General features: G+C 37.0%; 2 protein-coding genes and 1 pseudogene across 3 annotated transcripts; 1 reads left to right on the top strand and 2 right to left on the bottom strand.

The window, feature by feature from the left end:
* Positions 1-112: 112 nt before the first annotated feature.
* On the top strand, positions 113-5949 carry LOC145574121 (serine/threonine-protein phosphatase PP2A catalytic subunit). The gene is made up of 11 exons (XM_081631860.1): positions 113-446; positions 1437-1493; positions 2419-2502; positions 2746-2817; positions 3448-3519; positions 3652-3692; positions 4416-4482; positions 4612-4803; positions 4933-5022; positions 5103-5210; positions 5360-5949. Exons 1-11 carry the CDS (start codon positions 354-356, stop codon positions 5423-5425), a joined length of 942 nt encoding a protein of 313 aa, XP_081487986.1. The 5' UTR covers positions 113-353; the 3' UTR covers positions 5426-5949.
* Positions 5950-6335: 386 nt separating this feature from the next.
* On the bottom strand, positions 6336-8396 carry LOC145574118 (phytoene synthase 2, chloroplastic-like). Its single transcript, XM_081631857.1, has 6 exons — positions 7967-8396; positions 7827-7877; positions 7569-7732; positions 7246-7481; positions 6964-7156; positions 6336-6732 (listed from the first exon to the last, which is right to left on the bottom strand). Exons 1-6 carry the CDS (start codon positions 8286-8288, stop codon positions 6559-6561), a joined length of 1140 nt encoding a protein of 379 aa, XP_081487983.1. The 5' UTR covers positions 8289-8396; the 3' UTR covers positions 6336-6558.
* An 895-nt stretch (positions 8397-9291) lies between these two features.
* LOC145577027 (phytoene synthase 2, chloroplastic-like) lies at positions 9292-11428 on the bottom strand (annotated as a pseudogene). The gene is made up of 7 exons (XR_014098594.1): positions 11380-11428; positions 11107-11235; positions 10929-10979; positions 10368-10540; positions 10046-10281; positions 9749-9939; positions 9292-9676 (listed from the first exon to the last, which is right to left on the bottom strand). The product of XR_014098594.1 is annotated as a phytoene synthase 2, chloroplastic-like (transcript).
* Between the last annotated feature and the right edge of the window lie 2058 nt (positions 11429-13486).

Raw genomic sequence — 13486 nt, 5'->3', positions numbered from 1 at the left:
ATGATTTTTACTAATTGAAATTATCAAAATTTTTTTTAAAAAAAAGAAAAAAAAGGAGTGGTAATCGTAATCGAAGAAAAGCGAGGGTTTAGTTTTCTCTGTTGAAGCAGCACCGTTGTTCATTCATTTTCTCTCTCCCAATTTTCTCTTGAAATTGGTATCCCTCCATTTTTCTCTCTTTCTCTCTCTCTCCTCCCCTTCTCTCTCACTTTCTCTCTCTTTCCCACTTTCTCTCTCCTCACCATCTTCAAGGAGAAGGAGAAGGAGAAGGAGAAGAAGAAGACGAAGAAGAAGAAGGATTTCATTCTTCCTGGGCTTCTGGAAGATCTGCTAGGGTTTTCTCTTCTTACAAGATGGGTTTCGATCCCGTTCCTTCTAACTCTCATCACAATCTTGATGAGCAGATCGGTCAGCTTATGCAGTGCAAGCCTCTTTCCGAACAAGAGGTTTTCCTTCTTTCTCTCTCTTCCTTTTCTTCGATTGGAATGTACTAGATCGATTTGATTTCTTTTCATCAATTTGGGTTTTTTTTCGGTCGAACTTTTGTGATCTGTTAATTTTGGGGTTTTTGTTTGTTTTTGTGGGTTTCTGGTACCTGGAAATGTGTCAAAGTTGCAAGATTTGTTCTGGGTTTGTTGATTTTTTTTTACTTGATTTAGATCCGTTAATTATCTTCTATTATTACCCTCAATTTGTGTAGAAATTTTCGATTTTATTTGAATGGCAACTGGCAAGTCATAGATTGGCCCATCTTGTTTTCTAGAAACAGCTTTTTAATTCTGGGTTTAGCTGGATTTGTGGTAAGAAAGAGGCAATTTGAAGCGCAAGGATGTTGAGAACGAGTTTTCGACTCGAACAAGTATCTGAATTCATGAATCTATGCATTGAATCAGGTTGGATGAGTGAGTGTGAAGTGAGGAAAGTAATTAAACCAGGGTTTCATTACATGGAGTGAATAATTCATCTCAACAGGCACAGCTAAAAAATAGCAGGAAAACATGAAGGTGTTTTGCTTGTTATGTTAATCTTGGTGAGGAAGGATTATACGCAGGATACCTTTTTTTTTTTTTCTTTCCGGTTTTTCTAGTAGAAGCTTGCTAGCTGGATTCATGTTTAATCAAGTCGTACCTCAAGGAGAGAGTTTCTACACATTTTCTAACTTGCAAATTACCAATGTTTTGTTGCTTATGCTAGATTAGGTTGTTTTGGAATGGTTCTTACTTACTGTTAACATCTCATCAAATTGGAATGGTTATTTGTTGCTCTGGATGATGCTATATTATATAATATGTTGAAGTGCTATACCTGTAACAGCTGCAACTACATGTTATTGGCTAATTAAGAGACCAATCTGTTCAGTTGCAGCCACAATTTAAAAGCTGTTGATCAATTTATCTCACCCTATTCGGCTTACATGAGTTTTTGTTAACGTGCAGGTTAGGACATTATGTGAGAAGGCAAAGGAGATTTTGATGGATGAAAGCAACGTGCAGGTGTGCTGTCTACATGCCACATTCATATTTGCTAGTGCCTGCTTATTTTTCTGTTTGGTACTGTATCAGATAGCTTACAGCTAGAGATGTGAAAGAGATCCTTGGTGTAGGCTGGTAGCTTTTGTCTTTTACAATTTTACATAGTACATGTGACTGGAGGATGGTTTTCCTATTCATTAGCAAGAGTATAATTTCCATGACCTAATTTTTTTTTTGGGTATTGTTTTTGCAAAGTAGCAAAGATGTTGCTATCCCATTCCCACATGGCCACATGTCGAACTTATTTATAGGCCGTGTTAAACGCTGCTTGACAGTGATGGTGATTATGGCCAAGTGGCCTACTATTTGTGCCTGTTGGATTTAATCTGAAATACCTGTTAATAATCTTTTAGAAGAATATAACCACTTTCAACTCTTCTGTACCTCATTGATTAGTTGAATGAGGGAGCCAGCATACAAGCAAAATGTTAAAAGTTTGGTAAGTGGCTTTGGCAATTGGTTAAATAATTCTAATCCCTGCCAGAATCTCATTTGATGTATGAACGAGGGACAAAGTCGGTCTTAAGCCAGCTATATGCTTGATGTGCAGGATTGATTTTTATTTTGCAACATAGATTAATCTTTTCTCTCTCTGTTGGTGTCCATGGACTATGCCTGAGTTGGTTATAACTCTTTAGACTATGATGCATATAGGTTTGTAGGAATTACTGTCTTTTCCCTTTTGCTGATGTTGTCCTATGCATTTGTTTAGATGAGTGCATCTATGTTTACTGGTTGAAATACTTTTTAACCTGTATTGGATTTGGCTTTCTATCAACTGTAAACTTTTTTTCTTTATCCAATATATTTGGTGACTATTCGAATGTGGTCATGCCAGTACATTGACCCAATCCTCATCTTTTTTTTTAATTTTGTCTGAACGCAGCCCGTGAAAAGTCCTGTGACAATTTGTGGTGACATCCATGGGCAGTTTCATGATCTAGCAGAGCTTTTCCGTATTGGGGGGAAGGTATGCATTCGGTTGGGGCTCTATATTTCTATTGGCTGTTGATGTTTGAATGTGTGTAGCATTTCTTTATATGTACATATTTTGTGTTTAATTTTCAAAGTTTCCTTTTGAACCAGCAGATTAAATTTTAATTTAATTGTATATGTCATATTTATATTAATTTTAGTATGTGTGTTTTGTTGTGGTCTTGCAGTTTTATTGTAGCCTTTGTTACTGATTTTGGCCTTTTCCTTTCGATTGTAGTGCCCAGATACAAATTACTTGTTTATGGGTGATTATGTTGATCGAGGATATTATTCAGTGGAGACTGTAACGGTGAGTATTATTCTATTGCCTTACGTGCCAAAGTAGATCAATAGCAAGTTAGGAATTTACTCTATTTTATGTCATGCTTGTTTTAGTGAGGATGATGTTTGGCAGCTTATGCAGATCTTTGTAACAATATTCAATTTCTCTTCTAAGGAGTTGTGTACAATTTAACTGCTCAAATTTCAATTTTGCTTTAATTTTTGAGCCCTATACTACAAAACTGGGTGGTGCTAGAGGGGATTGTGTTTTAATTATGCTGCGAAACAATCTCATTCCAGAATTCTTGGGGAGGAGATTCAGCTTACTTTCCACTCGGCGTGGAAGGTAGGACACTGCACTTGGCTATACTTGTAACATTGCTTTGTAGCTGGGATGGCTATGAGTGCGTATAGGACTGGTTTTATCCCCTTCTCTGCCTAGTTGATTAATGTATTTGTTGTTCGGGTTGGCCATGGTCCATGGTGATTGTTGGTAGCTTCCAGCTCACTAGACCTATCTGGGTCCACCGCTTATGATGTTTTGAACTTCTGATATTGACCTTCTTGTCTAGAATGATATGTATGAATCACTCTACATATTATGCAAACTGTTGATGTTGTAATTGATTTTGCTTGGGCATTTGTTTTCCTCATTCAGCTCCTGGTTGCACTTAAAGTCCGCTATCCCCAAAGGATCACCATTCTTAGAGGAAATCATGAAAGTCGTCAGGTATAATTCTTGCCATTGACAGATGAGCTTATTTGTAATTTCATTTCCAAAGACCCCTTGCTATATCATTATACTTTTTATGTTAAACTGATGGTCCCTTTGATCTAATTTCCTGGTGGTTATTTTGGGCAGATTACTCAAGTTTATGGTTTCTATGATGAATGCCTACGGAAGTGAGTATCTATCACTCAAACTCTTTCCAGTCTGTATTCAGCTGACTATGGCATATGTAGTATGAGGAACTCCATGCTTACAGTTAGATACATCTGATTAGATAAATTCTTTTTGTGGAGATGATTATAACAGAATTATTAAAAGGTATTTGTTATGGAACTACCAATATGCTGATGAGACTTGACTGTAGGTGCACTACCCCACTCTAAGTGTAATCACCCAAATGACTTGTGATCTGTTTGCTTGTTTTTTCTGTTGTCATTTTGTTTGCATAGCTTTTATCTTTATGTAAATTATCTTTGAAATCCTTTCCCAATCCCCCCTTCTTATGCTGATGGTGCATTGTGTTTATGCCAACATGTAACCTGTGAGAGGGCTTGATGGTGTGGGATATGGACTTTGCCATCTAGGTTGAATTATGGGGCAGCAATATGCTGACGCTCTATCATGCTGGACGCTGGCCTATGTGGCTAAGGTGAAAGCCTTGTTTGTATGTGCCTTAAAATGGAGGGGAATGTATTTAGGGATTGGAGGATGGACACTATATTATGGTTGGGTGGGCTTCTATATATTGGTATTGCCTAACTGTTGCAAAGCTAATCACTTTTTTTGTGAAGGTTATACATAAATGACATGTACAAACAGTTGATTATTGTTTAAGTTATGTACCTGCAGATGTAGAACGTTAACTTATGCATATTTGAATCCCCCTTGTTCCACAGGTATGGAAATGCCAATGTCTGGAAGACCTTCACAGATTTGTTTGATTATTTTCCGCTGACTGCATTGGTAAGTACACCTTGGCTATATTAATTTTCCATTATGTTCATCTGTTTCATGTTACATTGCAGTGTATATTGCTTTCGGTGTTGACGTGCCTTTAGATGTCTTCTTCTCAAAGTTTGTTTGATGTTGTAGGTGGAATCTGAAATATTTTGCCTGCATGGTGGGTTGTCACCATCCATTGAAACCCTTGATAATATACGGAATTTCGATCGCGTCCAAGAAGTTCCCCATGAGGGACCTATGTGTGATCTCTTGTGGTCTGACCCTGATGACCGTTGTGGTTGGGGTATATCACCTAGGGGAGCTGGATACACTTTTGGCCAAGTAAAATTTTCACCCTTCTGCTTATTTATTTATTTATTTTTTTGAAGACACCCTTCTGCTTATTTAGCTTCTTTTCATATTCATGGAGCTGCCTGATTGTTCATGTTCTATAAATTTTCCGCTATTCAGGACATATCTGATCAATTTAACCATACCAATAACCTAAAGCTGATTGCCAGAGCTCACCAACTGGTGATGGAGGGATTCAACTGGGCACATGTGAGTTATTAGAAATGTTTTTGCTTAAATCTTTCTGTATGAATTTTTAAGTGATGTAAGCTGTTTTGATCCTCCCCCAGGACCAAAAAGTTGTGACAATATTTAGTGCTCCTAACTACTGCTATCGGTGTGGAAATATGGCATCCATCCTGGAAGTTGACGACTGTAAAGGTCACACATTTATTCAGGTATGCACTGCTTACTCTCTTTAGATCTCATAGAATGCCACGGTCATTGTGCAATGTAATTGTAAATTATTGAGGCTACTGTATTCTACTGGTTATTATAACAAACGTGCATGGTAGTTGCTTGATAATTCTATTCTATTTTATCACAGTTTGAGCCTGCTCCAAGAAGAGGGGAGCCTGATGTCACCAGGAGGACACCTGATTATTTCCTGTGATTTCAAGTTGCCAATGACAAGATGGTTTCTGGTGGTGGAAAGCCTCCTACCTGATCCTATGTTTATTGAGCGCTCTTTCATGGATTGGGGGTTGTTATTCTCCTATGGTGATGAATGGATTTGCTAGTCACATGTGTTGCAGCAGATAATCTTCTTTTGACTTCATGCTTCTAGATTATGGTGAATTTCGCAAAAGAGGCGTCTAGGGAGCTTGTAGGAGGATATGTACCAATTTCCAGCAAAACATTGTGGTATCATTAACGCCAAATTTTCTTTGCTTTCTTGGTCCTTTTTTGGCCTTTTTAATTTGTCTTCTAATTTTTTTGTTTATTCAATGTAGAAGAATGGTTATTTCGTGGGCTGGGGGTTCTGTAGAGAGACAAATAGTTAATTTCCTATTCCAATGGGTGCTTTATATAATTTTTTCCCCTCAATAGTCCCAAGAATTATGTATTTAGCGGCTGCATTACGATCTTACATCTTGTGCTCTTAATGGGTTCTGGAGACCTTTCTCGCTGTTTAAAGTTCTTGGTTTTGCATCGCTACTTTTTTGTTGTCTGAGGGGTGTTCTTGCTTCTGATTATAATTTTAGTTCTTGTCTAGAGAAATTTATGCCTTGGCAAATTAGAAAATGAAATATCTAGTGACTAGTTTCTTATATATACTCAATACCAGTAGAATGCACAAAGGCCTATTAATTACAATGGTGAAATTTGTGCTGAACAAGTTTTTTTTAAAGGTATGTTTAAGAATTTTTGTTGTTATAATCTGCGATTGCATTGTGCAAGACTAATCAAATAATTAATCTAATCAAATGAATGAAGTTGAGAATGAGCGTAGCTGTGCTTGTAGCAAGTGTTTCTTAATTATGCCTGACTTGTTTAGGAACTCTAATTAAAGAAATTTGAGATACTATTTGAAAAAATTTTACTTGTACAAACAAGAAGGTATTGACAGTTTAGGTAGGTCTTGCCCGTCTTAAATACTTGCACATGGCACAGTCTTTTGGTTAGTTTGGCCATTGCAAAATTCGCAACGCACCAGAGTCACAAATCATTTAACCCAGGATATTATTTAAGACTACAAATGGATAATGAATACGAGTCATGACTGTTGTGCTGGTTTGGTAAATGTCAACGAGGGACTGATTTTGTGTCGGAATACCAATCCATGGCTTTGGCATAAGCTAGTGGCAGCGTAAGCATCTTCTCTGTGCTTCCTACTTTTGCGCGCTTTGTCAAGTTGTCGTAATTGTTTGCCTCTATCTTATCCAAAATCTTCCGGTACAACATCATTGACGCCCACACCTAATCATATATTACAAGTCAGTTTTGTCCAGTCACCAGGAGATATGCTATAGTTGCTATAATCTGATTACATCCTTATATGTTGGATATTAAATGCTATTTTTGCCTTTTGAGAACGAACGTCATTTGTTTTCTTGGAATATGCATTGATAGATTTGTGTTGATGTTGAAAATCGAATGTAATAATTTAAATGGAATGTGCAATGTAGTAGAAAGTACAATGTTGCATACCGGCCACCTACTAGAGATGTCTAGCTGAGAAGCAATATGCTCTCCCTGTTCGTAGTAGTATCTTGCTCTCGCTATCTGCTGCTTTATGAATTCTCGCCATTCCTCTGTTACATTCTTCGAGAATATGTCCTCGTCTGTCAACCCAAACTCTCTGAGCTCGTCTTGTGGAAGGTATACTCTTCCCCTTTCAGCACTGAATAAAAGAGATGCACATCATACTCTTATTTGAACAAGGACAGGTCAAAAATATTTAATACTTGTATGTATTAGTAGAGAAGTTACTCTTCTGCTACATCTCTAAGGATGTTAGTTAGCTGGTTTGCGATTCCCAAGGAAACCACTGCTTGAAAAATGCTTTCAGTACAAGTCTCAGATTCTGGTGACATTCCTGCTATAGGGAGAGTCATTAAGCAACCTGTTATAGCCACATAATAGCAGTATAGTACAAGCTCTTCATAGTTCTCGTAGCGAGTTTTCCATGAGTCCATTCTCATCCCTTGCATCAGATCTTTGAAAGGCTGATCAGCAAGAATGGTAAACTATTCTCAAAATGGAATTACATGAGATAAAGAATTAAATTAGAAACAAATGCGTGTAGCTTAAACCTCAATGTCAAGAGGAATTCGCTGGAAAGTATCAGCCAAGGCAGTGTCTGCTATGTCATGAGGACATCCATTGAAGATGTCATCAAGCCTCTTTTCCCAGCTATCCAATACAGCCGCGCTTGCAAGGTTCTTATCCACTAGCTCATCCGTCCTCTGGCCCCAAGCTGCAATTGTATCATTTGACCCATGTTAGGCATCTTGATCATTTATTTTGTTTGATTAGCACCTGCAACAGGGTAAGCAGGGAAACAAACGTACCGTATACAGCCCATACAGCTTTCTTTCTTTCTTCAGTCATCAGAAGACTTCCTATACCATTTTTATCAGGCTCAAAAATTAAAATAATTAACACTAAGGTTCTTAAGATGTAAAATAGTATAAGAGGTGTATGTAAGTACCTAGATAGTAGGTGGTCGAACGTTCAGCACAGATTTGTCTGCAAGTTTCATAGGCCTCTCTAAGAACGATAGGATCAAACCAGGTTTCTTTCCTGGAAACAAAACCCTTAAACTGCCTCTCAATGATTTGTAGGATTTTTGACTCAACAAGAGGATCAACACCCTTGTAGGGTAGAACAAGGGAGCTTTTTGGCTTGCTATCGAGTACAGCTTTTGCAGCCTTGGATTTTCGTACTAATGAGGCACGGCCGTATTTGGGTGCAGCAGCAACAGCCGTAGGCTTTGTGTGCAGCAAGTGCAGCTCTAATGAAAAGTTGTTCATGATATTATTTGGGTTTGGTTTTGTTGTTGATTAGTTGAAGCAGAAGTAGTCGTCTCAAAGTCGGACTTTGTTTCTCATAAAAGTAGGAGGTTCATGAGTTTTAAAACTTGACTGGCTGTCATAAATAATGTAATCCAACTATATTTTCGTGAAAGTTTGGCCTAGAATGGACAACCACTAGAATATAAGTCATTTTCAACGTTTTTTTCACGACTGGGAGTTTAAGTACGTCAGTAGTTCCTTGTTTTTGATATATCTGGTTGTTTTACCCAAAAATATGACCAAACTATTTTAAGTCTTCTTGGATTATCTTATGAACAAACGGAGTTTTTTGCAAAAGTGACGGAAAAATGTCAAATCTGCCCCTCTGATTTAAAAGTCAATTCAGAATTTCAGATTTCCGTCCCACCTTATTTCTGCTATTTTTTGGTTTGATGAAAAACAATTTTTCTTTTTTAATACAAAATTATTTTCTAATTTTCAAGGAAATTCTGTTTTGTAAAAGCAAAATTACAGAGGAAAAATTTGATACATTTAGAAGGAAAATATTTTCCTATCTGAGAGCTATGTTTTTTACCTTTGTCAAACTTGTTTTCTACCCTTTTACAAACCAAATACTGGAGTACCTCCGTATCATATTATCAATTACATACTACTAAAAGCGAATCTAAGAAGACACTTGACAATATATTATAAAAAAAATTCCCGCCAAAATTACTTTCTAAAAATAAATTATTGTTTTGCATCTAGATTATAACTTTTATTTTATATAATTCTAAAGTAAACTTCCTAAAATATCAAGTTGCACTATATAACTATTACATATATAAATATTTTTTATTATATGTTTGCAGTGTTTTAATATATTTCATGCATTTTTATAATTGGTCAAATGATTAAAGAGGTATTATTTGTGATACATAAAATGTTCTTGCAAGTAACATGTAACAGAGATAGTACTAGAAGAAAATGTGCAAATCATTTACGTCAAAACAAACACAAATAGAGCCTATAATTATCTGTGACAGAATCTGTCAGAAAATAGTATACCTGACAACTTCCCGTCATAATATGAATCATAATACGCATTAATTACAATCTTAAAGGAGTTTGCCTTACATTTGTAAACATTATTAGTATAGTTGCCAGAAAATACAAGTACAGTACATTATTCAACTAACTAAATCGTTCCTGCAGGCAGGTTTCAAAATTAACGAGTGACTGATTTTTGTCTCAGAATTTCACCACCCGATGGCCTTAGCGTAAGCTAATGGCAGGGTAAGAAGCTTCTCAGCTCTCCCAACTCTTGCTCGCTTTGTCAAATTGTCATAATTGTTAGACTCCATCTTGTCCAAGTTAGCCCGGTACAGCATCATTGATGCCCACACCTAGGTTAATCAGATTCAGGAAAAGTCAAGTTTCAAATATTCAGAAAATTATATTCGAAGTATGTTGCATACCGGCCACCTACTAGCGCTGTCTAGCCGACAAATACCTTGCTCTGCTTGATCATAATAGTATCTAGCCCTCACTATCTGCTTCTTTGTGAATTCTCGCCATTCCTCAGTAACATTCTTTGAGAAAATGTCCTCGTCTGTCAACCCAAACTCTGAGCTCATCTTGTGGAAGGTACACTCTCCCTAATAAAGAACTGCATCGGAAAAATAGGCACTACATTCTTACTTTGAATTGGATGAACCCAACTACTTGAACAAGTCCAATATTCTGTAATAGGCAGTAATCAAATGAGATCTTACTCTTCTACTACATCTCTTAGGATGTTAGTCAGCTGGTCTCCGATTCCCATGGACATTGCAGCTTTGTAAATACTTTGTGCAGAACTCACATACTCTGGTGAGATTCCTATTATTGGAACAGTCATTAAGCCAACTGTTCCTGCCACATAGTAGCAGTAAAGTTCAAGCTCTTCATAGTTCTCGTAACGAGTTTTCCATGTGTCCATTCTCATTCCTTTTAACAAATCTTTGAACAGCTAATCATGAACACAAATTAATGTTCGCAAAACTAACAAGAGATCAAACAAGTAGAAATTTAAGGAGATAACAAAGTAGGAGAAACCTTGATGTCGAGTGAAAATTGCTGGACAGTGTCAGCCAAGGCGGTGTCCAGTATGTCATGCGGGCGTCCATCAAAGATATCTTCAACCCTACTTTCCCAGCTATCCAGCACAGCTGAACCGGTGAGATGGGCATTTTCACCATCCACTAGTTCATCTGTCCTGTGCCCCCAAGCTGTCAGCCAGGAAAAACAATGTGACAGGCAGCAGCAAAATCTTGTCTATAGTTTTGCAACAATATATTGTTGTCTAACATATTATTACTATGAGATGGTCTCACCCAAAACTTGGTCTAGTTTGGGTAGTGAACCCTCCCCGAGTCCTCTTTTAAAGTACTTGAGACCTAAGCAATCAATCAATCAAAGCCTTTATCCCATAAGCATTCCCCCCCCGGGAGGGAGAGGGGAAGGGGCAGATTTGTTGCATCTGAAAATCTGACTACAGCTCTAGGTAGATTATAGCTGTTAACATTTTGACATCATTCATGTTAAAATTTATTCTATCAAAATTGACTTATTACATAGTTGAAAATTATTACTGAATCAGATCTAGGGAGAACATACCATACAAAGCCCAAATTGCTTTCTTTCTTTCTTCAGTCAGCAACAAACTTCCTGTAACATATTAATCAGAATAAATAAGAAATGGTAAATCAGAAACTTGCAAGAGGTATACAATCAAGCACTCAAAAATCCTAAAAAGTACAATAAAACAAGAGAGGTTAAAAGGTGATGGAAGTACCCAAATAATAGCTCGTAGCATGCTGGGCACATATTTTTTGACAGCCTTTGTACGCTTCTTTAAGAAGGATAGGATCAAAATGGTTCTGTTTTCTGGGAATTATACCCTTGGACTGCTTATCAATAACTTCTTGTAATTAAGTAAGAGGATCAATGTCCTTTTTTGTTAGAATAGGAGAGCCTGTTGGTTTCCTTCTGAGTAGGTCAGCTTTTGGAGTTTTATTGACCTTAAATTTTCGCACCAACGAAGTCTGGTTTATTTCTGGTGCAGCACCTGTAGGCTTTAGGTGCAGAAACTGCACTGCTAATGGGTAACTGTACATAATTTTTTGATCTATCAGTTGCGGAGTTGAATTGAAGTGCTTGATTTATATTGGATTATAAACTCAAAAGGAAGTAAAACTTAGGAGGAGCCTTATGCTTTTGGAATTGCATTAGAGGTACAGTCGCACAGATCAAATAGTCTGGTTGCAATTTGAAACACGTGATGCTATTACTGAACTTTTGAAAACTGTGTATTAATGAATACCTGAATGGGTTGCCAATTACATTGTATATAATTAGGGAGATTTTTTTTTTTATGAGGGAAATATAATTGGGGAGGTATTATACTATTATATTCGTATTAATGGAGCAGGTTGATGTTTTAAAAGCTGAAATGGCTGTCTTACCATCATCATTAATTGTCTAATGAATATTTATAAGAAAGAGCCTCACCTCCTTCACATTTTTTCTAGAGAATCTTAAAATAGCCTTCCAAAAGTTTCCATCCAACTTCGAGTTTTATACTATGTAGTACAGTAGTATCCCAATTCTTATCTATGACTGCTGAACAATTGGGATACAAGATAGGACTGACGAAAGTCACCATAAAAGTTCTATTATAACTCAACAGTACTTGCATCAGAGTTTAATCCTGCAAAAAATAATAGAATGACCAAGGATTTTGTCGCAGATACTTGTATATATGAGTATATGACAGTCTGTCAATACCTAGTAATTCCTTATAGAAGCCTGCCCAGATTGGCACCAGTCAATAAGCTAGTGGCAAATATGCTTTGTCATGTTTATCAAATTGTCATAATCATGTCTCTCAAACTCGTCCAAAATTCTTTGATGTATAATCAAAGGTGACAACAAGTGCAATTAAAAGTTGAGAACTTCTACTCATTCTACAAAGCACGCATGATGATGACATCAAGAATGAAGTATTCATTAAAGAACCAAATAATCCATGAGTGAGGTCGTGAGGACATACCAGCCATGAACTAGAATTGTCAATATGACAAACTCCTTAGGCTTCTCGCGTCAAAATGGTGCCTGCCCTCGTTATTTGCTTCTTCGATAGAAAAAGGAAACTCTTCCATTACTCTGTCATGTTTCAAGTAAAGATTCTCATCCTTCAATTTGAATTCTCTGAGATTGTCTTGTAGAAGATAAACTCTCCCCCTGAATTTAAAGAAAGTGCAATCTGTTATTCATGCTCCTGATTATTTCAGGATTTTAATCAAGTATGGCAGTATGACTTACTTTTCTTGTTTGCGAGCTGATTCCCGATCCCCAAGCAAAGTACAGTATAATAGATGCTTTGAGTGCAAGCAGAATAATTGGGTAAAAATCCTAGGACTGGCAGGCTCGACAGCCCAACTGTTCCGGCCACTTAGTAACAGTAATAGCAGAGGTTCTACAAAATTTTGTACCAATCTTTCCATTTATCCAATGGAAAAATGCCATCCCTCTGATCACATCTCTCAAAACCTAAGCCCTAACTATGACAAAAGAAGGGATCTTTGATTAGTTCCTAGCAGCTGGTACTATAAGTTTATGCTATTTTAAGGGGAAATCTCTGAATAGTTTCTACCAAGGTTGTATTAACTATTAAACATGTCATATAGGCATTCATTAAGGATGTCGTCAAGCCTGTCTTCCTTGCTTCCTACACTTTTGAACTTGTAAGGTAGGAATATGAAGTAAGGACCATCCACAAGTTCATCCATCCTATGGCTCCAGACTGCCATTTTAGTTTAGTATAGAGGTTTTACAGATTCTGTAGCATTCTTCAAATGAGAAAATAGAGACTAATTCAGTAGAGATCCCCATATGGCTCTTTCTCTTTCTTCTGTCATTAGTAAAGTTCCTGCAACATCAATGAGTCCAAAGAAGACCATGATGAATCTATATTCCTAAGTCGCACACCAAAAATGAATGGAAGTACATGATAAAGGATTAGCTTGAAATACCTAAATAGAAGATCTTGGCATATTCAGCCCACATGTTTTGGCACCTGATGTAGGCTTCCTCTCAGAAGGATCGAATTGGGATCCTTTTCAGAGTGTTCCTGCTTCCTTAGGTTGCTTCTCAAAAAACTTGTTGGACATGTA

Source organism: Chenopodium album, chromosome 13 (genome assembly GCF_948465745.1).
Source record: "Chenopodium album chromosome 13, dcCheAlbu1.1, whole genome shotgun sequence".
NCBI lineage: Eukaryota > Viridiplantae > Streptophyta > Magnoliopsida > Caryophyllales > Amaranthaceae > Chenopodium > Chenopodium album.
The sequence above is the reverse complement of the archived record's forward strand: the minus strand, read 5'-3'. Positions and strand labels throughout refer to the sequence as shown.